We start from the raw sequence: 26,158 nt of genomic DNA on the forward strand, positions 1-26,158 counted from the left end.
TAGATCAAGCCCAGGCAGGCGGTGAGAGCCCTGTCTTGTTATCTTGGATTGGGAATGTCTCAACTTTTTGAGACTCTGAATTGGACTTGATTTAATTGAATTGGAATAAAAACAAAAAAAAGATACGAATAAAATCAATACTATCTGCGGACTGAGAATCCAAGAGCAATCTCACGCAGATTTTGATTACTTAACCAGAAAAGAACTGTTTGGATTACCTATCTGATGGTTATGTCTCCTGCTAGCTGGCATTATTGGGACTGAAAGTTGGCATGATTGCAATTTTAGTTATTGATTCAAGTATAATAGAAAAATTACAAACATCAGCAACATCTCGTAGATGTGAACACTTGGGCTGGAACTTTCCAGCCTCACCCACCAGCTGGATCTTCCAGTCCCACCAAAAGTCAATGCCCAGTACCTCCGCTGTAAATCTCACCATGGCAGGACTGGCAAATCCCAGCCTAGGTGTAAAGGTGTTTTTGATGGGCATCCAGAATGATAAAAGAGGTCAATATTTCTACGAAGTAAATTGTAAATTTACGTATCTAGTGTATTAACAGGTGGAAATCTCAACATAACTGAAGTTACTTTTAAGCTGGTAAAACCACACACTTGCCTGAAAGAGGCAGCATGACGTTTTTAAAATGACCTTTGTGGTTACGGCTAATGTTAAAAGCATTGCCCGTACTTCCAATTAAGTGATGATTTTGTTCCATGATGCCCTGATACTTTTCATAGGAACAAGATCACTTGAACAAAATCGGCACCCGGTACATAAAAAATCTTCCGAAGATCATTAACCTTCACTGATGCATAATCGGCAGGTCACAAAATCCTTCAAGAAGGTGCAACTTATGCAATGGATCCTAGAGGTTCTGCAAGTAGGTTGGGATGGCAGACCTGTGGCATAATGGTAATTCTGGAAGAGTGCTATTGTAAGGCCTTATCAAGCCATGGGGTCGCATTAAGAGAAAAACCACTTAAGCCATACAGGGGCCCCAGATTGGTCCATCATACATCTTTGATCTCTTTGAATTCATTACTTTTGATGACTTAAACTGCTGAGTTTTTTCAGTACCCACAGTGGAACCCAAACCTATTCTGGGTGGAAAGGAGAACTGTTGGGCAAAAGGCTGGTGCAGCAAATGGATCATAGGACCACAGAATCCCTGCAGTGCAGAAGGAAGCCATTCAGTCCATTAAACCTGCAATGACAACAATCCCACCCAGGCTCTATCCCCATAACCCCATTTAATCACCCTGCTAATACCCCTGACATTAAGGGACAAGTTAGCATGGCCAATCAACCTAACCTACAGATTTTTGGACTATGGGATGAAATGAGAGCACCTGGAGGAAACCCAAGCAGACATGGGGAGAACGTGCAAACTCCATAGAGACAGTCACCAGAATTGAACCCGGGTGCCTAGCGCTGTGAGGCAGCAACGCTAACCACTGTGCCACTGTGCAACCACAAAGAATTCCTATTGAAATCTAGCAACCAACTTGTACACACCCCTGTTCTTTGGGACAGGAGTGGACATTTGGTCACCAGATCAGTTACTATTCTCTGGATAACTTAAATGGAGTGGAAACCAAGCAATTCCATGTTTCATCCCAAATTCTAATCATCATATAGCTTTCCCTGAATTCCTAGGCATGGACTTCACCAGGTGCATTTTCATATCAGTACACCTGAAATCCAATTGACATGAATCAAGAACCTGTAGACATATTTGGCTGAGCTTTTACTTCACCCCATCACATGTTAAAGGAGCAAAGGTTTTTCCAGGACATTCAAACATTCCTTTAATGCTTAGATCATTTTGTAACGTTGATTGGATCTTTACCCTTGCAAATCGGGATTGCTGCATGTGCAAATCAGTGTGATGACATTGGGTTGGTGCCTGACATCACTATGCTGGGTTTCCCACAATATGGTCAGAAGGAACATCATTAACAACCAATTGAGCTTGTTAACGAGCCAATTATCACAAATATTATGCAGTCCATGCCGATGCCGTCTGAGATGGTACCTCAGGTCAAATGTTTGACCGCTTGAATCTCCAGTATGAAATGTGCCAGAGTCCCCTCACTCTGACATAATGGCACTGAAGAAAATGCTGTCCAATAGGTATCTGTGCAGCATTTCAAAAGAGTTTGCACATTCCACAAAGGAGTGGTACATCCTTTGGGTCGTGCCCTATACACATCGGAGGATCCTTTGCCACCTGACTGTGCTCAATCTCTTCCCATCTATAACCCTGCTGGCGGCATGACGGCATAGTGGTTAGCACCGCAGCCTCACGGTGCCAGGGACTTGGATTCACTTTCTGTGTGGAGTTTCTCCAAGTGCCCTGGTTTCTTCTCACAGTCCAAAGATGTGCAGGATAGGTGATGTGGCCATGTTAATTTGCTCCTTACTCTCCAAGGATGTGTTGGTTAGGGAGATTAGTGGGGTAGGTGCATGGTAAATACACGGGATTATGGAGATAGTGGTAAAATACTCTGTCTGGAGAGTCAGTGCAGACTTGATGAACTAATGGGCTCTATGCACAGTAGTAATTCTGTGATAACCCTTGGGCTTACCTGAGTCCCGAATTATTTATCGCAGGACTGTTTGCAATTCCAGCAGTGCCCCCTGCTACTGAGTTCTGGTATTGCTGGGCCTGCTGGAGTTACCAGCCAATCTGATAGGGCAGTACCTCTTGAGGATGGGATTTCTTCCCACTGAGGAGGAAAGCCTGTTTGTTTAGACAGCTGGCAACATGTTATCACTATGGGACGGCCTTCATTAAAAACCAACATTTGTAACGGGACAGCAATCGCTCCCCTCGCTGTAAGATCCAGTCCATTATATAGTCGCAATCCATTGCCTTTCTCTGTGCACTTCCTACTCAGTGCTTGAAGTCAAGTAGGCAATTTGTTTTATAAATGACAATAAATAAAATTTAAAGATGGAGGATCCAAGCAGAAACATACCATCAAATGTAAGAGATATATCGATTAATTGACCAAAGAGAACCATTGAAGAAAATGTCAAGGGTGTGTTTCTTGGAAATTGGGAATCGAGAAATAAGGTGACAAGCAACTGCCTGCCCAAAGGCACAGACTGGTTCTTACTTCCTGAAAACCATGTGGTCGGGTGAATTTTGTTGAATACTGCTGTAAATGTTACTATATCCGTCAGATTGTCTCCAACAGAAGTTTGAAAGAGAGAGAGAAATGGGCGGGATTCTCCATGCTCCCCGTGATGAATTTTATGGAAGTGAAGGTAGCCTATCACTGGGTAGGATCTTCCTGTCCTGCTGCTGTCAACAGGGTTTCCCGTAGTTCACATCCTATGACGCCGGGGAAGCCGAGGTGGGGGGATTGCCGTGAGCGGGAACGGCTGGGAAATCCCTCCCATCATGTGAATCATTGGATTTTGAGATTTTTGTATCTGCAATAGGGGTCTATATTAAGAAGTTATACAAATGGCAGAATGATTAAGGCAAGGCAGTATGGATTTAATTATCTGTAATCGGGAGCCGCACCCAGCCTGTACAAAACAAAAGGCAGGGAAATAATTCAACCGAAGCGAGCAGTTTGGAGAGGGAATAAACAGAGTGAGGAGGTGTGCACTGGAATGCAATCTCTGTTACTGATTTGTATATCATTGTGCTTAAAACCACAGCTGCTGAATTCAAATAAACTTGACTCATTTTAACTCATTTTAACTATTAAACTGTGGCCTATGGGTGGGATTTTACAGCCTCGCTTGGGCAAGACCAGAAATTCCCATCCCAAGTCAACAGAGATTTCATTGTCTGATTCTGTGGGCGAGATGGTGGAGTTCCGGCCTATGTGTCAAATGGACACAATTGGTTCAGAGACTGCTTCATCTTGTTACATGTATGAGTAGATATCTGCCTGTTGGACATTATTTCATTGTCACTTGGTGGATTGTGTAATTTTATTAAATCCCTTTATGGGTGCAATTTTTAAAAATAGTTTTTCCATAAGGTTCAAAGCATTCCTTCTTCTTCATGTCATTGATCTTAATCTCATTAATCCACTTGTCTGACTGATGTGCAGTTTTGTCAAGAAATGTAAACCTTGAATTTCTATATTGCTTATGATATGAATATTCAGTGTGATTGTTTCCTGGGTGATTAAGACAGTTTAATTGAAGTAACCTGAGTAAAGGTGATATTTGGAACCTGCAGTAAAACATTTCTGAATAACCGTACCAATTAAAGGATTTGAAAAGGATGGTGGTGGAAAATATGAATGCCTTAAACATTGCCCTCAAGGGATGATGGAAGTTGATTCATGCTGACTGCTTCTGAAGCAGCAAGTTGTGAATCACAAAGCCTGCTCCAGCTACAAATGTCCCAGGTTACGAAAGGAAAACTTGGAACTCTGTGACCGAGCAACATTTCGATTGATGAAATTGTTTACTTCCAAGAGGCACTGGCAGAAGACCATGCACGGTGAAGGGGGTATTGCAAAGGAAAGGTAAATGTGGAAAGAACTAAGAGAAAACAATATAGTTTTTGAGGGGCGACTATAGAAATGCAAATGAGGAGCTCACGGACACCAGGAACAAAACACTGCACATCGAGGTATCAATCATTGAGCATGAGAGGAGAGTAAGGGTGACACAAAGCACAAGTAGCCAAGAGCAGTTGAGGCTGGAAGGCGAAGAACCATTGGAAAGTGAGCTCCTGTCTATCTTCAGTTGCAGAAACTCAGAGCCCATATCATTTAGGAGGAGGATATCTGTGGAGGATTAAATATCCTGCTTAAATTTTAGGGCGGCACAGTGGTTAGCACTGCTGCCTCACAGTGTCTAGGATTTGGGTTCAGTTCTAGCCTCGGGTGACTGTTTGTCCATCCTCCCTGTGTCTGCGTGTGTTTCCTCCAAGTGCTCCGGTGTTTCCTCCCACAGTCCAAATAGGTGCAGGTTAGTTGGATTGACCATGCTAAATTGCCCCTTAGTGTCCCAAGATGTGTAAGTTAGGGCAATTAGTGGAGTAAGTATGTGGGGTTACAGGGATAGGGCTTGGGTAAAATGCTCTGTCAGTGAGTCAGTGCAGCTTGAGGGGCTGAATGGCCTCCTTCTGCATTGTAGGGTTTCAATGACTATTTCCAGGCACTTGAAATAGTAGGCTGGATTGTCTTATTTGCAGTTAATGAGGGTCTGACTTCCTTTGCAGGGGTGGATATGACACAGATTGAATGTGTTATTGGTCTCCAGTTGATGTGTTATTGGTCTCCAGTTGCCCAAAGGACCACATTAGTTACCTTCTCTGTTTTTACACCCTCCTAAAGCTGAGGCAGCACTGAAATGGGAGATCAGGATTGAAAGAGTACACAACTGCAGAACAGAAAGAGTGAAATGAATAGGTCCTTGTTAATTTAAAATTCAAATTAGATTTGTAGACAAATGCCATTGAGAATGTTACCACTGGCCATTGTTCTTACTATCAGCAAATTACTTTATGCAGATTAGGTTGTGCTATTCATCCATCACCTAATTTCTCTCTTCCAGCATCCCCTTTCTCCAAACAGTAATTAGACAGGAAGCCAGGAAAAGTAAACCATGGACGCAAGAACAACGTTTTAACGTGTGTTACAAATTTGATGGAAAATTAAGATTAGTTAGCAGCAGCAACCTTCCAGCTCAGTTTATCCAGCTCTCCATCCATTCAAATTGTTAATGTACAGACAGTTGCTGTAATTTTACTTCACTATCTTGAAGACGGTGTTGCAAATAAACCACAGAACTCTGCTGATTCCACTGAATTGCCGTGGAAATGTGGGGTGTTCCCCATGGAGAGATACAGACCTTGATTCTCCCATCCAAAAAAGGAAGTAGACAAAAGGCGGGTAACTACAGGCCGGTTAGCTTAACATCCGTAGTTGGGAAAATGCTGCAATCTATCATTAAAGAAGAAATAACAGGACACCTGAAAAAGAATGGTTCAATCAAGCAGACACAGCATGGATTCTTGAAGGGAAAGTCATGTTTGTTGAATTTACTGGATTTTCATGAAGATGCAACGAGTGTGGTGGACAGAGGGGAACCGGTGGATGTGGTGTTTTTAGATTTCCAGAAGGCGTTCGATACGGTGCCTCACAAAAGGTTGCTACATAGGATTAAGGTACATGGAGTTGGGGATAAAGTGTTAGCATGGATTGAGGATTGGCTATCTAACAGAAAGCAGCGAGTTGGAATAAATGGGTGCTTTTCCAGTTGGCAGTTGGTGACTAGTGGCGTGCCGCAGGGATCGGTGCTGGGGCCTCAACTGTTTACCATATACATAGACGATCTGGAGGAGGGGGCTGAGTGTAGGGTAACGAAGTTTGCTGGTGACACAAAGATGAGTGGGAAAGCAAATTGCGTGGAGGACACTGAAAGTCTGCAGAGAGATTTGGATAGGCTAATTGAGTGGGCAAGGATCTGGCAGATGGAGTATAATGTTGGCAAGTGTGACGTTATCCACTTTAGAAGGAATAATAGTAAAATGGACTATTATTTAAATGGTGAAAAATTACAATATGCTCCTGTGCAGAGGGGCCTGGGGTCTTTGTGCATGAATCACAAAAACTCAGTCTGCAGGTGCAGCAGGTGATCAAGAAGGCGAATGGAATGTTGGCCTTCATCGCGAGGGAGATAGAATATAAAAGCAGAGAGGTCTTGCTGCAGTTGTACAAGGTACTGGTGAGGCCGCACCACGTGCAATTTTGGTCCCCTTATTGAGAAAGGATATATTAGCTTTGGAGGGAGTGCAGAGAAGGTTCACCAGGTTGATTCTGGAGATGAGGAGGTTAGCTTATGAGGAGAGATTGAGTAGACTAGACCTGTACTCGTTGGAGTTTGGAAGGCTGAGGGGCAATCTTATAGAGACATATAAGATAATGAAGGGGCTAGACAGGGTAGTAGCAGAGAGATTATTTACACTTAGAATGGAAACAAGAACTAGAGGGCACAGCCTCAAAATAAGGGGGAGTCAATTTGGAACAGAGTTGAGGAGGAACTTCTTCTCCCAGAGGGTAGTGAATCTTTCGAATTCTCTGCCCATTGAAACAGTGGAGGCTACCTCGTTAAATGTGTTTAAATCACAGATAGATAGATTTTTGACCAAGAAGGGAATTAAGGGTTATGGGGAGCAGGTGGGTAAGTGGAACTGAACCACTATCAAATCAGCCATGATGTTATTGAATGGCGGGGCAGGCTTGAAGGGCTAGATGGCGTACTCCTGCTCCTATTTCTTATGTTCTTATCCTACTGCACTAATTTTTTAATGGGCTTGGCAATTCTTGTGTTGGTCGATTCACGGGGTTCACTCCCCGCTAGCATCTCCCAATGACTGATTTCCAGCAGTGTCAGATCTGCTTTGTAATCAGTGAGAAGGCACAAAAATAATTTAAATATTTATTTGCATAAAATTTAGATGTGATTAGCAGGCCCAGGTCTGACATCTTCAGGCCCGCTAGCATCTGCCACCACCCCCATCCCTGTCCCCCAGAATGGTTCACTCCAGCAGGGTTCAGAGTAGCTCCTCACTAACAGGGAACTGGTGGCCCGACTCCGCTGGAGTGATGGGAGGGGCAATTGGGACCCCTCAGAGAGTCAGGCCGTGAAGGGGGGGGGAGGGGGCGTCCCCTGAACATTGGCATCCTTGAAGTGCCAGCCTGTGCCCCCAGGGGCAAAGTGCCAATGACCATCGGGCACCTTGGCACTGCCCGTCAGGCATAGGGCAGTACCAAGGGGGCAGGGCCGGATGGGGCGGAGTCTAGGGAGGAGTCGGTGGGGGCGGGGGGGAGGTTCCTGCTGCCTCTCTGCATCTGGATCGGTAGAGAAAGGAGGGAGGGCAGTGAAAGTGGGGGTTTAGGGGGGAGTGGCGGTCAGCCTGCTTGAAGGGGGGGTCGGGACTGCGGGTTGAGTCGAGGATCAGCCCTTGGTGGGTGGGGAACCGGGGGGAGCTGGAGATTGGGGCGGGGTTAGAGGTGGGGTTCGTGGCTGGCCTGGGAATGGTCGGGCTGTGGGGCCCAGAGAGCCGGCATTGTGGGGCAGGGGATGTGGTCGTGAGGCTGGCCAGCAATCAGGGTGGCCATTAGTGCAGGGCAAGCACCGATCTCGACACTGACCATTAGCACATGTGCAGTGGTCCACTCAGCGCACTGATTTCAGTGCTTCCAGTGGGAATAGGCCCCGACCCCTAGATTTTAATGATACTCATGCTGGTGGCCTCTGCAGTGCACAAAGTGTGGGCGATTCTTCTCTGAACTCCCACTGAAAAGAACAGCGTGAATGACTCCAGTTTTCTCATGAATTTGACACACAATTTTTCTGGAGAATTCTGTCTATGGAATGTGAACTGACTAGCAATCAGATAGGTGAATGTGAAATTTTTTTTTTACTTAGAAATGCTGGTTGTGAAATGATAGTGTTTCATTAAAAGCGCATTGTTAAATAATCGGCAACATAAATTTATTTTGGGCGCGACAGTCAGAAGACATTCTTGGAATAAGTTGTTTGGTGCCAATTATCAATGCAAATCAAATGACAGGGCAGGTTGAACAGTATTTTTCCAATCTCTTTTCTGATCTGTGCAACACAATGCAGCAATATATTACATTCAGTCTTGTATTGTAATTCACATTATGCATTAATCACCATATATCATGTTACCATGATCATAATAGGTAATGCAGCTATGAAATGATTATTTGCACAACAGTGTACTTGATGTAATGATGAGGTTGACATCAACATCCATTTTGACAGAAATCAAGCAGCACGCTACCGCTCTAACTACCTGACTGTCTCAATGCCACTCTCAGAGAGGAGACAGACATTGGATGGGATTTTATGGCCTCACTCGCCCCAAAACTGGAAAATCCTGCCTGAGATCAATGGACCTTTCCATGGTCTGCCTCTCACCCGCTCTGATTCTTGTGGTGGGGGGGAATGTTAAAATTCGCTCCATTGTCTCTGGTTACTGTACTACTAAATGGTGTAATTATTTGAGATGTAAATGAGTAGACAAAATATAGAAATACTGAAAAGTGGGTGGAATTTTCACATTTTGATGGGAGGCATGGTGGCACAATAGTTAGCAGTGCTGTCTCACGGTGCCAGGGTTCCGGGTTCCATTCCTGGCTTGGGTCACTCTCTGTGTGCACTTTGTGTGCGTTTCCTCTGGATGCTCCACAGTCCGAAGGACGTGCTGGTTAGGTGCATTGGCCATGCTAAATTCTCCCACAGTGTACCCAAACAGGCACCAGAGTGTGGCGACTAGAGGATTTTCACAGTGACTTCATTGTCATGTTAATGTAAGCCTACTTGTGACTTCTAAATAAACTTGTTATTTCAAAAAAATAGAGTGGCACAGTGGTTAGCATTGCTGCCTCACAGTACCAGGGAGCTGGGTTCACTTCTGGCCTCGGGTCACTGTCTGTGTGCAGTTTGCACGTTCTCCCCGTGTCTGCATGGGTTTCCTCAGGGTGCTCCGGTTTCCTCCCACAGTCCAAAAGACGTGCTGGTTAGGTGCATTGGCCATGCTAAATTCTCCCTCAGCGTATCCGAAGAGGCAATTGGGGAATTTTCACAGTAACTTCATTGCAGCGTTAATGTAAGCCTACTTGTGACACTAATAAATAAACTTGAAACTTAAAAAGATGTGCATGTTCAGTGGATTGGCCATGTTAAATTGCCCCTTAAACTCAGGGGCCTAGCTGGGTAAATACGTGAGGTTACAGATATATGGCTTGGGTGGGATTGTGGTCAGAGCAGGCTCGATGGGCTGTAGGGCCATCTGCACTGTTGGGATTCAATGATTGTAAGTCTACTCCTGACTATTATCTTCATTGAGCTTATCATTGTTCTTTCACTGCAGTAGTTTTGTTCTGAAAGTTAAGCACGCTATCAATATTCAGTCTTTTTTCCTGGCTTTTAATGTCATATACATCAATTTTCTTTTAGGAAAATGTAACTTACAAGGGAGATGCCTCTGATTCAAAATTTGTGGTAAGTTTTAGTTTTAATGCTACAAATACTGAACTGAAGTTGGTCCATGACTATGATTGTGTACGTTGAGACAGAATTTGTACCGGCACAATTGGCTGCATTGGTCCTGGGTGAAGGAAGGGAAAAATAGCTAGGATTCACTCCAGCTTAACTAGCTAACTGACAGCTAATGTCAAATAAGGACAGGGCTAGACTTGGCTCTGTTGGGTATCAAAATGAAACACTGTTGTTTCCATGTGTAGGTCCACATATGAAGCACGGTCAAATAGATAAAATGTCAAAGGGCTGCTAAGACTTGTGGAACCTGTTACCATTCCTGGCCTGGCCCGGAAATTCAGCTAGGGACTAATAATATTTTGTTTAATGTAGATAAAGATAAAGACTCAAGATGCTTAGGAAGTGAATAAAATCACCAGATCCCCCAGGTTTTGAACAAACAAAAATTAGCTTCACAAAGTCAGAAAGATAAAGACAAAATTTTTGGGCAAAATTTTCCCGTTTTGGGGCAGAGTGTGGGAGCGGGCAAGAAGAGTGGATCTCCCACTTATTGTTAGCAACTTAGAAAAAAAAGCAAAGGAAAGGATCACACGATGTTATGCTGGTCGGCCTTGCCTGCAGCTTAGGCTGGGATTTTGTACCGGCATTGCCGATTGAATTCTTTGAGGAAGTAACTAAGTGTGGAGACGAAGGTACAGCAGCTCATGTGTTATACGTGGATTTTAGTAAGGCGTTTGATAACGTTCCTCATGGTAGGCTCATGAAGAAAGTAAGGAGGTGTGGGATCGAAGGAACTTTGGCCGATTGGATAAGTAACTGGCTGTCTCATAGAAGACAGAGGGTGGTGGGAAAGGGAAAATTTTCAGACTGGAGGCCAGTTACCAACGGTGTACCACAGGATCAGTGCTGGGTCCTCTGCTATTTGTGATTTTTATCAATGACTTGGAAGAGGGGGCTGAAGGGTGGGTTAGTAAATTTGCTGATGGTACCAAGATTGGTGGAGTCATGGATGAGGTGGAGGGCTCTTGTAGGCTGCAAAGAGACATTGATAGGATGCAGAACTCGGCAGGCAAGTGGCAGATGGAGTTTAACCCTGATAAGTGCGAGGTGATTCATTTTGGTAGGACAAACTTGAATGCAGATTACAGGGTCAACAGCAGGGTTCTGAGGAATGTGGAGGAGCAGAGAGATCTTGGGGTTCACATCCACAGATCTCTGAAGGTTGCCGCTCAAGTGGATAGAGCCGTGAAGAAGGCTCATAGTGTGTTAGCATTTATTAACAGGGGGTTTGAGTTTAAGAGCAGTGGGGTTATGCTGCAACTATACTGGACCTTGGTGAGACCACATCTGGAATATTGTGTGCAGTTCTGGTCACCTCACTATAAGAAGGATGTGGAAGCATTGGAGAGAGTGCAGAGGAGATTTACCAGGATGCTGCCTGGTTTGGAGGGTAGGTCTTATGAGGAAAGATTGAGGGAGCTGGGGCTTTTCTCTTTAGAGCTGAGTAGGATGAGAGGCAACTTAATAGAGGTTTATAAGATGATGAAGGGGATAGATAGAATGGACATGCAGAGACTATTTCCTCGGGTGGATGTAGCTGTTACTAGGGAGCATAACTATAAGGTTCACGTTGGGAGATATAGGAGGGATGTCTGAGGTAGACTCTTCACTCAGAGAGTGGTTGGGGTGTGGAATGCACTGCCTGCTGTGATAGTGGATTCGGACACTTTAGGATCTTTCAAGCAGTTATTGGATAGGCACATGGAGCACACCAGAATGATAGGGTGTGGGATAGCTTGATCATGGGTTTGGACATAGCTCGGCACAACATTGAGGGCCGAAGGGCCTGTACTGTGCTGTACTGTTTTATGTTTCTATGAGAAGCCAAAACTGAGAATCTTGCTGGCATGATCTTGGGATGTGGTTATCCCCAACATCCACCATAGACATATTGAGGACTCCATCTATGAAAGTCAGAAACCTCATTTCTCTAGTGAGCTTTCCCATGATGTCCTCCACATTGGAACATCACATTGATGAGGTTTGCAAGAGTTTTTAAAATAGGAGTCACATGAAGAGAAGCAGCCAGAGGGTGCACAATCTAGTACGGCCCTCAGAGGGCGAGGGGGGCATGTCTGGGCATTACCCTGGCAGTGCCCTCAGCACTGCCCCCCGGAACTGCCCCCGTACCTAGTACTGCCCCACGGCACATGGAGCAGAGTCGGGTTAGTGCCAGGGTCCCGGGAGCAGTGCGGGGGTATCCCCTTTGGGGAGCTTCATTGGGAAAATTCCCTGTATCAGTGGGGAGAAGGGTTCCCTGTGTGTGTTAATGAAGGCGGGAGGGGGGCGTTGCCTCTGTGTCTGTGTGTCTGTGTGTCTGCGTGTCTGTGTGGAGGATCTTTTTCTGTGTGGGTGGGGAGGGGGAGGGGGGGGGGGTTCCTTGAGAACTCCGGAAACCCGACATTGCTGGCTTCTTCAGCATGATGGCATGGGGCATGCCCCTTGAATTTTCTTCTTGTAAGTGCTGAACAATATGGCAAGAAAAGCTGGCTGTGCAGCTGGTGAGTGCAAAATCCTGGCCAATTTACAAACCTACATTATATTCTAACCTTCAGGTTAAGGTGAACAACCCCACCCAGACATCTGTCACATTATGAGCCAACTCAGTCTCACTGAAACTTCATCTTCCTCATTAGTGTTCCCAATCTCCAGATTCGAAGATGCTCGTCTAGAATTTTCCCCAAATGTCACTCCCACTCAGACAACGTAACAATGATTCACCTTGCAGGGTTTCAGTCTCTCCTTCTGAGATTCCTGCTCCCTGGATTCCCTAGTAAATTCAATCACTCGCTTACAAGCACACTTTCAGATCTATGGCCATGCCAAGCAAAACACCACTGCTCCAAAAGTGTACCTTTGCCCCAAAAGCTTTTTTATACTTAAAATCTGCTGCTGACAACCCTTTCTCTTAACGTTTTAAGATAACTTAAATGGCACGTATTCCAGTCCCTGTCTTGGTGACACCTGCAGGCTGACTTGCCAAAATTAACAAAGAATTGTTGGCTGATCCTTTAACTGGTGACTTATCAAGACACTCCCAGAAGGTCCCACCCTTGTTACTTGGCAGGAACCAATGCAACAAGCATTGGAACATCCTATACTGTAAACATTACAATCTCCACAGACAGTTAATTCAGCACCTGCAGACACAATGATCAATAATCTCATGACAAACTGTGCTCCAGCAAGAATCTCTACGTGAGAAAGGAAAAAACATTTATACTTCTGAGAGTGTCGAATGCTGGAATGTCTTTCAGGAATTTAATTTGTGAAGGTGCTGCGCTCCCTGTGGTGCAGAGTATTCATTCCCTCATACACTGTGCTGGAAATGTGAAAGGGAACCTGGATACCGTGATTCCACACAGAACATGACAAGTTTCTAATCTAGTCAATTGAGATCATCTAGGGAGTTGATAAAGGTGAATTGTGACTTTTATGGGCCTTGCTACCATGCAGAACTCTCAGCACTATATTATATAGATATGCTGGCAAAGCTTTGTCACTGACAGCACAAGTTAGCAGGACAGGAGGTAAATTGGAAGGAAAAAGTGCTGTGGGTTGAATTGCCCACTTTACCTGAAAAGGAGCAGAAGGGTTGAAAATGATGGTCAAAGTGAATCATGTGTCCGTGGATGCTAAATTAGCAGTCAGTGGAGATTGTAACTTTTACAATATGGGATGTTCCAATGCTTGCTGCATTAGTTCCTGCCAAGTAACAAGGTTTAAAGTTAATTTATTAGTGTCACAAGTAGGCTTACATTGACACTTCAATGAAGTCACTGAAAATCCCTTAGTCACCACACTCCAGCGCCTGTTCGGGTACACTGAGGGAGAATTTAGGATGGACAATACACCTAACCAGCACATCTTTTGGATGGTGGGAGCAAACCGGAGCACCCGGAGGAAACCAATGCAGACACGAGGGAGAATGTGCAGACTCCACACTGACAGTAACCCAACCCAGAAATTGAAGTTGGGACCCTGGTGCTGTGAGACAACAGTGCTAATCACTGTACCACCCTCTGGGGAGTGTAGAAAGAAAATTTTAGCTTTTCTAATTTATTACTTATCTAAAACACCACTTATTTTAATGGCATAATTATGCAAAAGTGCCTTTACAGTAGTGTAATGCCAACTTGACGGGAGCATGGAATAAGTCAAAGGCATTCTGTGACTACTTTGTATTCAGTGTTAAGAATGATCAGAGCTTTAAAATAGAAGTTGCACTCTCTCAGCAGGGAGAACACAGAACCCTAAATCGAAACAGCAAGAGAAAAGGAGGCGACAATGTCAGATATAAGCTCGTGGCTGTGCCCCATGGAAATGACATTGCATCTCTGTTTGAACAGGATCCAACTACTCTGCAAAAAACAGATTCATTCGTTCCCAGGTACTCAAACCCAAAGCGAAGTATAGGCTCAGTGATGCTTTATTTGGGTTGATGGTGGCACCCTCATTCATACAGATGTCACGTCTTACAAGAAATCTGGAAGTTTCAGGTCCAAATTATTTCTAAGTGAATGCTAAAATTTAAACGAGACTGGATTTGGTTTATGTAAAGGTTGTTGCGATATGAATGATACAGGCTTGTCCTTTTTAAGAAATAGAGAAAAGCTTTAGATCAGTTGATTGAGCACTACAGTTGGCTCCATGAAGCTACAATATCTTCTCGTTGGTCGAGAATATGAGGGGACTTCCAGAGGGAACTTTTTGACTCTGGGACACTAACCTTTTCTGGGAGATGACCTTTAAGACACATATTCTCTACATACATACTTCTCCTGCTTTATGATGTGAGTGCTTGCTATTGCTGGCTAAATTCCACACACAGCTAAGGGAACTTAAGAATTTTAAAAGTTTGAGCAGGATTTTCTGGCCAGTCCAAAGATCCCACTGATGGTGGCTCTACTCCCCCCCCCACCCCCGCCCCATCCCACCACATCTTCCTGGGTGACAGAGGGTGCAAACAATGGGAAACTGCATAAACAGCAGCAGCATTGGAAGATCCCATGGCAGAGGAGGGGGGCAGAAAATCCCACGCTTTAATTCTGTGAAACAATGTGATGGTTTTCTAAGATTGACTCCAAATTTTCTGTGTCCTGGGTGGGCATTCCTTGCTCTAAACATTCAATCGTTTATATCCTGAAGATGACTTTTTATGGAAACACCTTGGACAAGGTGAAACATTTGCCTGCCTTTTTGTGCCCCTGACTTCATCCCATTTCTGATAGCAGGGAATTTGCATGGATCAGGCACAGGTCCATGACATGAATGACGTACCAGGTTACCTGCATAGAAAAGCTCAGCGCTGAACCTGGCCCAGTGCAGAAGCAAAGAAATCCAAATTTATTTTAAAATAATCCATGTTTTGGAAAGGCCCAATCCATTCTGCGAGCAATAATCCTTTGCAATAAGGAAACTTTAGACTTTTATATATGAATGTTTCTTGACGTTCCTGCAGATTTTATCTGCCCTTTATGTGGACTTGACTCTCACACTGTGGGATAAGACTCTTAATATATTAAAAATGGAGGCTCATTGACCTTAGCACTGATGTCAAATTGCTCCACCGGCAAAAATTGGATCTGTTGGAAATGGGGACAGGACTTCTGCAGCCAGGCCCTCAAATACTGTTTCCTTACAAAACAAATGGATTTGTATTCATAACCCCGCATCAAAGACAGCTAAAATAAAAGCAAAGTTCTTCAAGTGCTGCAGATCTGAAATAAAAATAACAAGCACTGGCAAAACTCAGCAGATCAGGCAGTTTCTGTGGAGAGAAAAACAGAATGAACACTAAGAATCGAATGTGACTTCTTCAGAACTATTATTAACCTTTTCCGTCAGTTTCAGGAATGTGCGTTCAATTCTATTCGGTGTCACTGTCAGCTGTAGAATTCAGGTGGGAAAATTCACACTTGACCTAAAGTGGCAAGAGTGGATAGAAAAGTGATAGATAATGGATAGGTGCCTGGAGGAGTTTTCATAAGGTTGAGCTAGAAGTGCAAAGATTTGAGGCGATCTTAAACACCAACTAGCTATTGCCTTTAAAGTCAGCAAAGGAAACAAGTTCTTGCTTGGGAATTCTTGGTAACATCGTTGCACAGCGCTGAAGAAGGCCATTTGGCCCCACAGCACTTCTAACCACTCGTTATATTCCCCTTTTGCATATTCTGCTTTTCTCATACATTTTCTTGCACATTTTAATTATACATCAAAAGGAAATCTATTTTAAGTAGAAATTCTTTGGCGAAGTTGAAGCTGTATTGTTGGCAGTGTTTTCTCCATGGGACATACTGAGCAATTCATGGAATCATAGATCCCTACAGTGTAGAAGGAGGCCATTTGGCCCATCGAGTCTGTACCGACTCTTACCCATAACCCCAAGTATTTACCCTGTAAATTCCTCCTAACTATCTTGGGACACTTAAGAGGTAATTTAGCATGACCAATACACTTATCCTAGAACATAAGAACATAAGAAGTAGGAGCAGGAGTAGGCCATCTAGCCCTTTGAGCCTGCCCCGCCATTCAATAAGATCATGGCTGATCTGAAGTGGATCAGTTCCACTTTCCTGCTTTCTCCCCATAACCCTTAATTCCCTTGTCTATCAAAAACCTATCTACCCGTGACTTAAATATATTTAGCGAGGCAGCTTCCACCACTTCAACGGGCAGAGAATTCCAGAGATTCACCACCCTTTGAGTGAAGAAGTTCCTCCTCAACTCCGTTCTAAACTGCACCCCCCTTATCTTGAGGCTGTGCCCTCTAGTCCTGCTGTCCTTTCTGAGCAGGAAGAATCTCTCTACCTCTACCCTATCCATCCCTTTCATTATCTTATACGTCTCTATAAGATCCCCCCTCATCCTTCTAAACTCCAATGAGTACAGACCCAGTCCATTTAGTCTCTCTTCATAGTCTAACCCCCTCATCTCCGGTATCAGCCTAGTGAACCTCTTCTGCACTCCCTCCAAGGCCAAAATATCCTTGTGCAAGTGCGGCGACCAAAACTGCACACAGTACTCCAGCTGCGGCCTCACCAATGCCCTGTACATTGCAGCAAGACCTCCCTGCTTTTATATTCTATCCCCCTCACTATAAAGGCCAGCATCCCATTTACCTTCTTGATCACCTGCTGCACCTGCAGACTGGGTTTTTGTGACTCATGCACAAGGACCCCCAGGTCCCTCTGCACCGTAGCATGCTGCAGCTTTTCACCCTTTAAATAGTAATCCCTCCTACTATTATTCCTGCCAAAGTGGATAACCTCACACTTGCTAACATTGTACTCCATCTGCCAGGTCCTTGCCCACTCGCTCAGCCTATCTAGATCCCTCTGCAGACTTTCCACATCCTCCGCACAATTTGCTTTTCCACTCATCTTTGTGTCATCAGCAAATTTTGTCACCCCACACTCAGCTCCGTCCTCCAGATCATCTATATAAATGGTAAATAGCTGAGGCCCCAGCACTGATCCCTGCGGCACTCCACTAGTTACCAACCGCCAATCAGAATAGCACCCATTGATACCAACTCTCTTCCTCCTATTAGACAACCAATCCTCTATCCACGCTAACACCTTACACATCCTGCACATCTTTGGACTGTGGGAAAAAACCGGAGGACCCAGAGGAAACCTCATGTTAACACAGAGAGAGCATGCAAGCTCCACTGACAGTCACCCAGGCTGGAATTGAACCCAGGTCCCTGGCGCTGTGAGGCAGCAGTGCTAACCACTGTGCCACTATGCTGTAAGGGCACACTACCTCTGGTATTCCATTCAGATCAGCTGAAAATCACGGGCAAGTCATCTATGGTTCCTCTACCCATTTGTGGACAAGGCTGGTTGCTTGAACTTTACCACCCCTGGAAGTAAGATGATGGGACAGGAGAGCGATTGAATTCCCAAGTTAGAACTAGACATAGAGAACAGGACAATTGTGGAGACCCTGCTCACAAAACTTCTTCATACTTTGGTGGAAAACTGCAAGTGGCCGTCCACAATATCCTAAAGTCTGTGACATAGCATAAGAAATAGGAGCAGGAGTAGGCCATCTAGCCCTTCGTGACTAGTGGGAGCGACTTCTCAGTGGTAAAATGAATAGAGGAAAACCAGCCTTTCTTAAGTATGAGTACATTATTTCAAAAAGCATTGACAGCCCCATTTGTCTGTGTACATGCCAATCAATTCTACGAAATATTCTATTTAATATTTCAGGAATTCCTTTGTGAGATTGCGGCACCTCTGTACCAATACGTGGATTCAGAGCACGAATATTCCTATCGATACCGATGAAGAGAGGCCAATAAGACTAATGGTAGTTATTGAATTTAACTTCCTCTGTTTAACTTTAAGTTTCACAGTCGAGTTTACAATGATGTTTTCCAATATACTAAATGCCAGTAGTGGTTATCTCAGAGGGCAGTGGAATCACCTGCTCCTACAGGAGACCAGCAAGCTTGGACCCTGAAGATTTGGCGGGTTGGCGTCTAGACTGATACTCTGGGTAGGATGGGTCATTGCTCACCTTCCTGCCCTGCTTTCATTTGAGATACTTAAGTGATCCATTAACAACCACTGAAAGGTCTCCATTGCAATCTTCCCAGTTCCAGGCAGGCCTGCCAATATGAGGCCTGTGTGACTGATTAAGCTGTGTGGATTCTATGTATTGATCTACACTAATCACGATTGAGGGAATGGACATGGGAAGCCGCAGCCAGCCAACCACCCCACCCTTGCTGCTGACCCCCATTTCCCCATGGCCTCTACCCCATGAGACCCCAACCTTCAATAGTACTTACCTTTTCCCTGGGTTTCTCTGCAATTCTGGGACTCCAGGAGTGGGTGTTGTTCCAGTAGCAGCAGCGAAAACCTCCTCTTGGTGCTGCTGAACGCAAGAGCTGCTGGCTCTGATTGGCTGCCAGCTCCTGGCGGGCAGTATGTCATATTCTGGGGTCCTTAGTCAGGAGGATGCCTGCTGCTGTTCACTTAACTGCCTGATGGGCAGATGTTATGGCAGGCTTACCTCCTAGTAAATAGGGCGGGTGTCTCAGCATGGTTTCGGGCAGCACCCAGGACACCTGTTGAGAATAGAAAATGCTACTCATTGGTATCAATCTGTACTAACACAACATCCAAGCAGATTACTGAATTTGTTGAATTGCAATTGATTCTGACAAGATTTGGAAAATAAAACTGATTTGTCTCACTGAATGAGCTATGAAATAAGACAAATGTAACCCTGATTATCTACATATTGCTGTTGTATATTGGTTGTTTTCATTGCAATTGCTGATCGAGACCAAAGAAAATTAGCAAAACAGTCTTAGGCTGTGCACAGGAAGTAATTAAAACTAGAATCATAGAGTCCCTACAGTGCAGAATGGGACCGTTTGGCACATCGAGCCTGCACCTACAACAATTTCACCCAGGCCCACTCCCTGTAACCCCATGTATTTATCCTGCTAATCTCCCTGACACTAAGGGGCAATTTAACATGGCCAATCCACCTAACCCGCTGTGTGGGAGGAGAACGGAGCACCCGGAGGAAACCCACGCAGACACAGGGAGAATGTGCAAACTCCACACAGACAGTGACCCAAGGGCAGATTCTTGAATGATGAAGGAACATTTTAATTTTGGATGATATACATTTCAGTTTAGCAGGAATTCTGTGCAGTAGTTCAGGATTAAGGGGAACAAACTTGTTTCATTGCAGTTTAATCAATGGCGATGAACGAGTTGATCCAGCAGAGTGAAGGGGCAATTTGGGTCTTGAACAGCAATTGAGTGTAAGTGAATGGTAAATTTATGGTACCATTGGAATTGTTTGTCCTTTTCTTCTGAAAAGATTAACTTATTTTGGAGAGTGCCATTTGTCCCACTAATGATTGCAGCTCACGCTGCCTGAGGGGAATTGTTTGTTTGTATCAACTGTGTCTATAGGTGAAATTCATTGTAGGTCGATTGATTAATTGACAGGACATGTTTATTAAAGATCTCTAGATTTAGTCTGCATTCATAGCGTAAGTAATTATGGAAAACAACACTCTTTTTTATTTATTTTAGCTTGGAACGTGCCCAAGCAAAGAAGACAAAGAAGCCTTTGCAATTGTCTCTGTTCCAGTCTCCGAAATTCGGGATTTGGACTATGCAAATGATGCCAGTAAAATCCTAGGAACAATGGTTGAAAAATTGGAGCAAGGAGCCTTAAACCATAATGATCGAAGGTAACAAAGTGTCTCAAGTGCTATCTGCCAGCACTGTAGTTCATTTGTTTATTCCTATCATTTCCAATGATTGATTTTTCTTTTTTCAGCTGAGCTTATCTGGGAAAAGTGGCTGATTGGAGGTGAGCTAGAAGGGCTAGTGAAGTGTGGCTGGGTTTGTGCACCAGTGTCTAACAGCCAGCTTGATTGATGCAGTGGTCCGAGCGTTAGGTTGCCTGCAGGTAGTCAAGTCTCAGTTGTTTGGAGAGAGTTGCATTAAAGCCTCGGTTGCAAAATCCCGAGGTAGCGTAGATTAATTCTCTTGTCCACAGAAGTCCCAATGGGCGAGCGAAGCAAGATTAGATGAATGGGTCTTTTGTGAAGCCTTGCTACCTTATTCTGCGGCTGTTATTGTGACAATGTTTTGACAGGCAAAATTGATGCAGGGCAGAGTCACTAACTTGCTGAAGGCAGATTTAATTTTTGAACAGCAGTGAAATAATTAAGCTTGCCCATGTTAGGAAAAATAAAACTGAATACCTTACTCTGGAGTGAGAGAGGATGGTTGTCCATTGTTTTGATTTTAAGTGCAAACTATTTCACTATATATTTCAGCAGAAGGAAGTTGTAAAACAAGATATATATTTGGTAGTTGGGTAAGTATTTTTTCCCTCCAGCAGTTTAGAAAATATTTTTCAGACACTATTGCAAGTCTACTTTTTTTCTTAACTTCTTCATTTTTATTTTGCAGTGACTAATAAATAAGATGACTGAAATATGTTGGTATGAGCAATAGGGAAATTAAGTACTGCCATATGAGAATAGGTTTAGACCACACTTGTGGGCAGCACAGTAGTACAGTGGTTAACCCTGCTGCCTCACAGCACCAGGGGCCTGTGTTTGATCCTGGTCTCAATAACTGTGTGAAGCTTGCACATTCTCCCTGTTTCTGGGTGGGTTTCCTCTGGGTGCTCCAGTTTCCTCACATGCTCCAGAGATGTGCAAGTTGATTGGCCATGTTAAATTGCCCCTTAGTGTCAGGGAGACTAGCAAGGTAAATATGTGGGGTTGCAGATATGGGGACTGACTTTGATTGCAGGCTAGATGGGCTGGATGGACTTCTGTAGGGATTCTATGATTCAGTTCCCATTACTGGAAGGATAGTTTGGTTCTAGAAAGAATGCAATGTAGATTTACCAGAATGACACTTGAACTCCAAGAGTTGAACGACAAGGAGAGGTCACATAAACAAGGTTTGTGGTCCTTGGAATTCAGAAGATTAAGGGATGATTATTGAAGTTTTAAATATATCACAGGAACAACTAGTGCAGATTGGGAAAATCATTCCTGCTGGCAGGGAAGCTTAATGCTGGCAGAGAAGCATAATCTAAAAAATAGACTCAGCCCTTTTGAGAATGAACTTAGAAGCGACTTTTCTATACACAAAGGGTGGGAGAAATTTGGAACTCCCTTCTGCAAATAGCAATCCATGTTAGTCAAATTGTTAATTTTATAACAGACGTGTTAGTCAAATTTATTAAGAGATTTTAAGCAAATTTGGGTAAGTTAAGTTATTGATCAGTCATGATCTCATTGAATGATAGAATAGTTGTGAGGGGCTAACAGGCTTACTCCTAATACTGTTAATTATATATGGGGACAGGAAACATGAGAATAGCCATATATTTGATTGGAACCTCAGTTAGGCTATCCAGGTAACTTAAAAGCACCACATCCACAATAAGAATATGGAGCATTGTGTGAAATCTAGGTAATAATGTCATTGTTTGTTAGCTATTCTAAAACTTTGCATTAAACATCGAGGAATGTGTATTAATTTCAGTGTAGCCATATAGATCATGGCTTGGTTCCTGTGCAATCACTTTGAACCTTTTTTTCTCAGTTATAGCATCATCTCCTTGAAAGATTTTAAGTTTTCTTTTACTGTCCTGAAAATATCTCTTCTTCCCTTGTTTGTTTCTTATTTCGTTTTTCCTCAGTCTTTCCTTCTTCCCAGCTTTCTCAGTCACCCTTTGCTCTATCGGAGGAGTACTGGAGGCTTGACTGTCCAATTAAGAATCAGTTGAATTCTGAGATACAACAGGTATGGAATCACTGGGTGACTCACTGCAAAAGAATTCAATTTATTCATGCACCACCCATTGTAAGGACAAGGCAAAATAGCGAATCATTCAACCACCATTTCATTTATACCAGGGAGTGCTAAAACACACATAGCATTCTCCAACTGACAGCCGTGTTTTCCTAAGCTACCAAGTATTAGGTTTCCTCCTGACTTGTCGAGACTAGTGTTGGTTTCATTTCTAGATTTTCTGTACATCTTAATTATCCTATCTATTAAATAATATTTATTTAATACCATTTCCATTGTTCTTACTTCGCACGGACCGCTGATAGCGCTGGGCGACGTAGTGGGTAGCACTACTGCCTCACAGCGCCAGAAACCTGGGTTCGATTCCAGCCTTGGATGACTGTGTGTGGTGCTTGCACATTCTTTTTGAATCTGCAAGGGTTATTTCTGAAGCTCTGGTTTACTCCCAAAGTTCAAACATATGCAGGTTAGGTGGATTGGCCTTGCTAAATTTGCCTCGTAGTGGCCAAAGATATGTAGGTTAGGTGGATTAGTCATTGTAAGCGCATGGAGTTAAAGGGGAAGGCCTGGGTGGGATGCTCTTTTGGAGAGTCAGTGCAGACCAGATGGGCTGAACAGCCTCTTTCTGCACTGGAGAGATTCAATGTTTCAATTATTGTAGGTACAATTACAAAGGAGTTTGTTAAAATTTATTAAGTGCTGTGCGGTTCAAAATTGGCCAATTAGAAGAAATCTGCTTATTTGAAGCAAAATCAAGTCTTTAAGCAGTTTCAGTGAGCTGTTCACAGTGTTACCAAACACCTAATTGAACTGCCAGAAAGCTGCATGTTCCAACTCCCTCCCGTGATTGTTAGTGCGAACAGCTGACTGAAACTGTCAAGTGATTTGGAGTTAGTTTTCCAAACCCGCCTGATCTGTAGTTTCTTGTTTCACTTGCACAGCTGACATGGTTTCATGGGCTAAGCATGACAGTGCATTGGAATATGTACATCTCAAGGGCTTGTTGTGGAACTTTGCTACTCTGTCCACGTGCACCTCAGTCACATAGCCTAAATCTGTTCTGTTTTAATCATTCGTGGGACATGGGCGTCGGTAGCTAGCCAGTATTTATTGACCATCCCTAATTTCCTGAGGTAGCCATGATATGGAGATGCTGTATTTGAGTGGGGTGGGCACAATAAATCTCACAGCACCAGGTTAATGTCCAACAGGTTTGTTTAGTATCATGAGCTTCACTGGGGATTCACCTGATGAAGAAGCTCGTGGTAACAAATAAACCTGTTGGACTTTAACCTGGTGTTGTGAGACTTCTTACTAATTTCCTGAAGGCAGTTGAGAGTCAACCACTTTGCTGTGGCTCTGGGGTAACATGAAGGCCAGACCAGGTAAGAACTGCAGATTTCCTTCCCCAGAGAAAACTAATGAACCAGACAACAGTTTCATGATCATCAGTAGATTCTTAATTCCAGATTTTTTTTATTGAATTCAAATTCCACTATCTGCCGTGATGAGATTCGAACTCGGGTCCCAGAGCATTAGCTAAGTTTTTGGATTAATAGTCTAGCGATAATACCACTAGGTCATTACAGCCTCTCTTACAGCCTATATTCCATACTGAGTATAGTCTAAATTGACAGTGCGAACAGCTGCCAAAAGCTACTTGAGTTCTCCATCAGTTATTTGCACAGTTAACAATTGTAGGAGTTGGTCAGAAGGTGGAGGCTTCAGGCAGCATCACTCAGCTGTTTGCCCTGTTTTACAATTCGCCATACGTAGCAAGCCATTTACCTGAGCACAAATACACCATTTTAAAATTTTTTTAGTTAAATTGGATTGTATTCGATCATGGACATGTACCTTTGTCGGTTAACGTTATTCCTGATGGTTTTTGTGCTTTCTTACTGAGCTGACTGACAGGGATGTTTGCAAATTTGTTTCCCGTCCACTGCAGGTTTGCAATCAAGTTATTGGAAGATCTTGTTTTCTTTGTTGTGGAAGCTCCCAACAACGGTCAGAATGTTCTAGACATCGTCATGACAAAACCCAACAGGGAAAGGCAAAAATTGATGCGAGAACAAAATATCCTGAAGCAGGTACTTAAACAAATACCATTAATAACCATGTTAGAAATGAGTTTGGACAGACAATGCAGATGACACAGGCTATTACAGATTCCTGTGGCAGTGTCCAAGGTAAACACTTTAAGTAAAGTCAACAACCTGACTTTTTTATTTACCTTTAATTTATGTTAGTCTTCCATTAGGGTTATGAGGCTGGGTTTTCACAGAGATTTTACAGACTTTCAAAATGGCGGCCAGCACCTGATTCCAGCATTCAATCCATTGGGGGTGGGTGGATAGGCATAAGCCAGCATAGAGGGTTTAGAACATAGAAAATCTACAGCACGAGCAGGCCCTTCAGCTCACAAGTTGCACCGAACGTCTCTACCTACTAGGCTTACCTATAACCCTCAATCCTACTAAGTCCCATGTACTCATCCAGAAGTCTTTTAAAAGACCTTATCGAATCTGCCTCCACTACCACTGCCAGCAGCCGATTCCACTCACCCACCACCCTCTGAGTGAAAAACTTACCCCTGACATCTCCTCTGTACCGACTCCCCAGCACCCTAAACCTGTGTCCTCTTGTGCAGCCATTTCAGCCCTGGGAAAAAGCCTCTGAGAATCCACCCAATCAATAACTCTCAACATCTTATACACCTCTGTAAGGTCACCTCTTGTTCTTCTTCTCTCCAAGGAGAAAAGATTGAGCTCTCTCAGCCTATCCTCATAAGGCATGCCACCCAATCCAGGCAACATCCTTGTAAATCTCCTCTGCACCCTTTCAATGGCTTCCACATCCTTCCTGTAATGAGGCGACCAGAACTGAGCACAGTACTCCACGTGGGGTCTGACCAGGGTCTTTACAGCTGCAGCATTATCTCCCAACTCCTAAATTCAATTTCTTGATTGATGAAGGCCAGTAGACCATATGCCTTCTTAACCACATCCTCTACTTGCGAAGTCGATTTGAGAGTCCTGTGAACCCAAGATCCTTCTCATCTTCCACACTGCTAAGAGTCTTATCCTTAATATATTTTTTCATCCCATTTGACCTGCCAAAATGAACTATCACACACTTACCTGGGTTGAAGTCCATCTGCCACTTCTTCACCCAGTCTTGCATCCTCTCTCTGCAACTTCTGACATCCCTCCACACTATCCACAGCACCTCCAATCTTTGTGTCATTGGCAAACTTACCAACCCATCCCTCCACTTCCTCATCCAGGTCATTTATAACGATCACAAACAGCAAGGGTCCCAGAATAGATCCCTGGGGCACTCCACTGGTGACTGGCTTCCATACAGAAAAAAACCCATCTACAACAACTTTTTGCCTTCTGCGGGCAAGCCAGTTCTGATCCACAGAGCAATGTCCCTGTGGATCCCATGCCCCCTCACTTTTTCAATAAACCTTGCATGGGGAACCTTATCGAACGTATGAAGAGGCATATGTAGGCAAGGAGCGCACATAGGGAGTGAATGGGGGGGTTGTGGGGGTGAAAGAAGTAGAGCACAGTTTTAGTTGTTCATATTGTAACTCAGCACCTGGCAATCCTTGTGGCCACCTTCAAACATTACCCAAGGCAACAGGCCCAACATCAAATCCACTGTAATGACTTCAGTCAGGCCATTGATGTTGGTCTATTGGAGTATGAACTCCCCGATTAAGGACACAGTTGATGGGAGAGTC

General features: G+C 43.9%; 1 protein-coding gene across 3 annotated transcripts in view; it reads left to right on the forward strand.

Moving 5' to 3' along the window:
- itpr3 (inositol 1,4,5-trisphosphate receptor, type 3) overlaps positions 1–26,158 on the forward strand; it is a 290,731-nt gene that overhangs the window by 122,654 nt on the left and 141,919 nt on the right. Inside the window, exons 10-14 of one of the 3 annotated variants that reach the window (XM_080210067.1) lie at positions 9,980–10,024; positions 14,317–14,471; positions 18,301–18,400; positions 20,152–20,312; positions 24,356–24,497. In XM_080210067.1, coding sequence (XP_080066193.1) covers positions 9,980–10,024; positions 14,317–14,471; positions 18,301–18,400; positions 20,152–20,312; positions 24,356–24,497 — 603 coding nt within the window. The remainder of the gene's footprint in view (positions 1–9,979; positions 10,025–14,316; positions 14,472–18,300; positions 18,401–20,151; positions 20,313–24,355; positions 24,498–26,158) is intronic. The other 2 variants (XM_080210068.1, XM_080210069.1) reach the window with 2 other exon arrangements.

Source organism: Carcharhinus amblyrhynchos, chromosome 22 (assembly GCF_965287045.1).
Source record: "Carcharhinus amblyrhynchos chromosome 22, sCarAmb.v2.hapA, whole genome shotgun sequence".
NCBI lineage: Eukaryota > Metazoa > Chordata > Chondrichthyes > Carcharhiniformes > Carcharhinidae > Carcharhinus > Carcharhinus amblyrhynchos.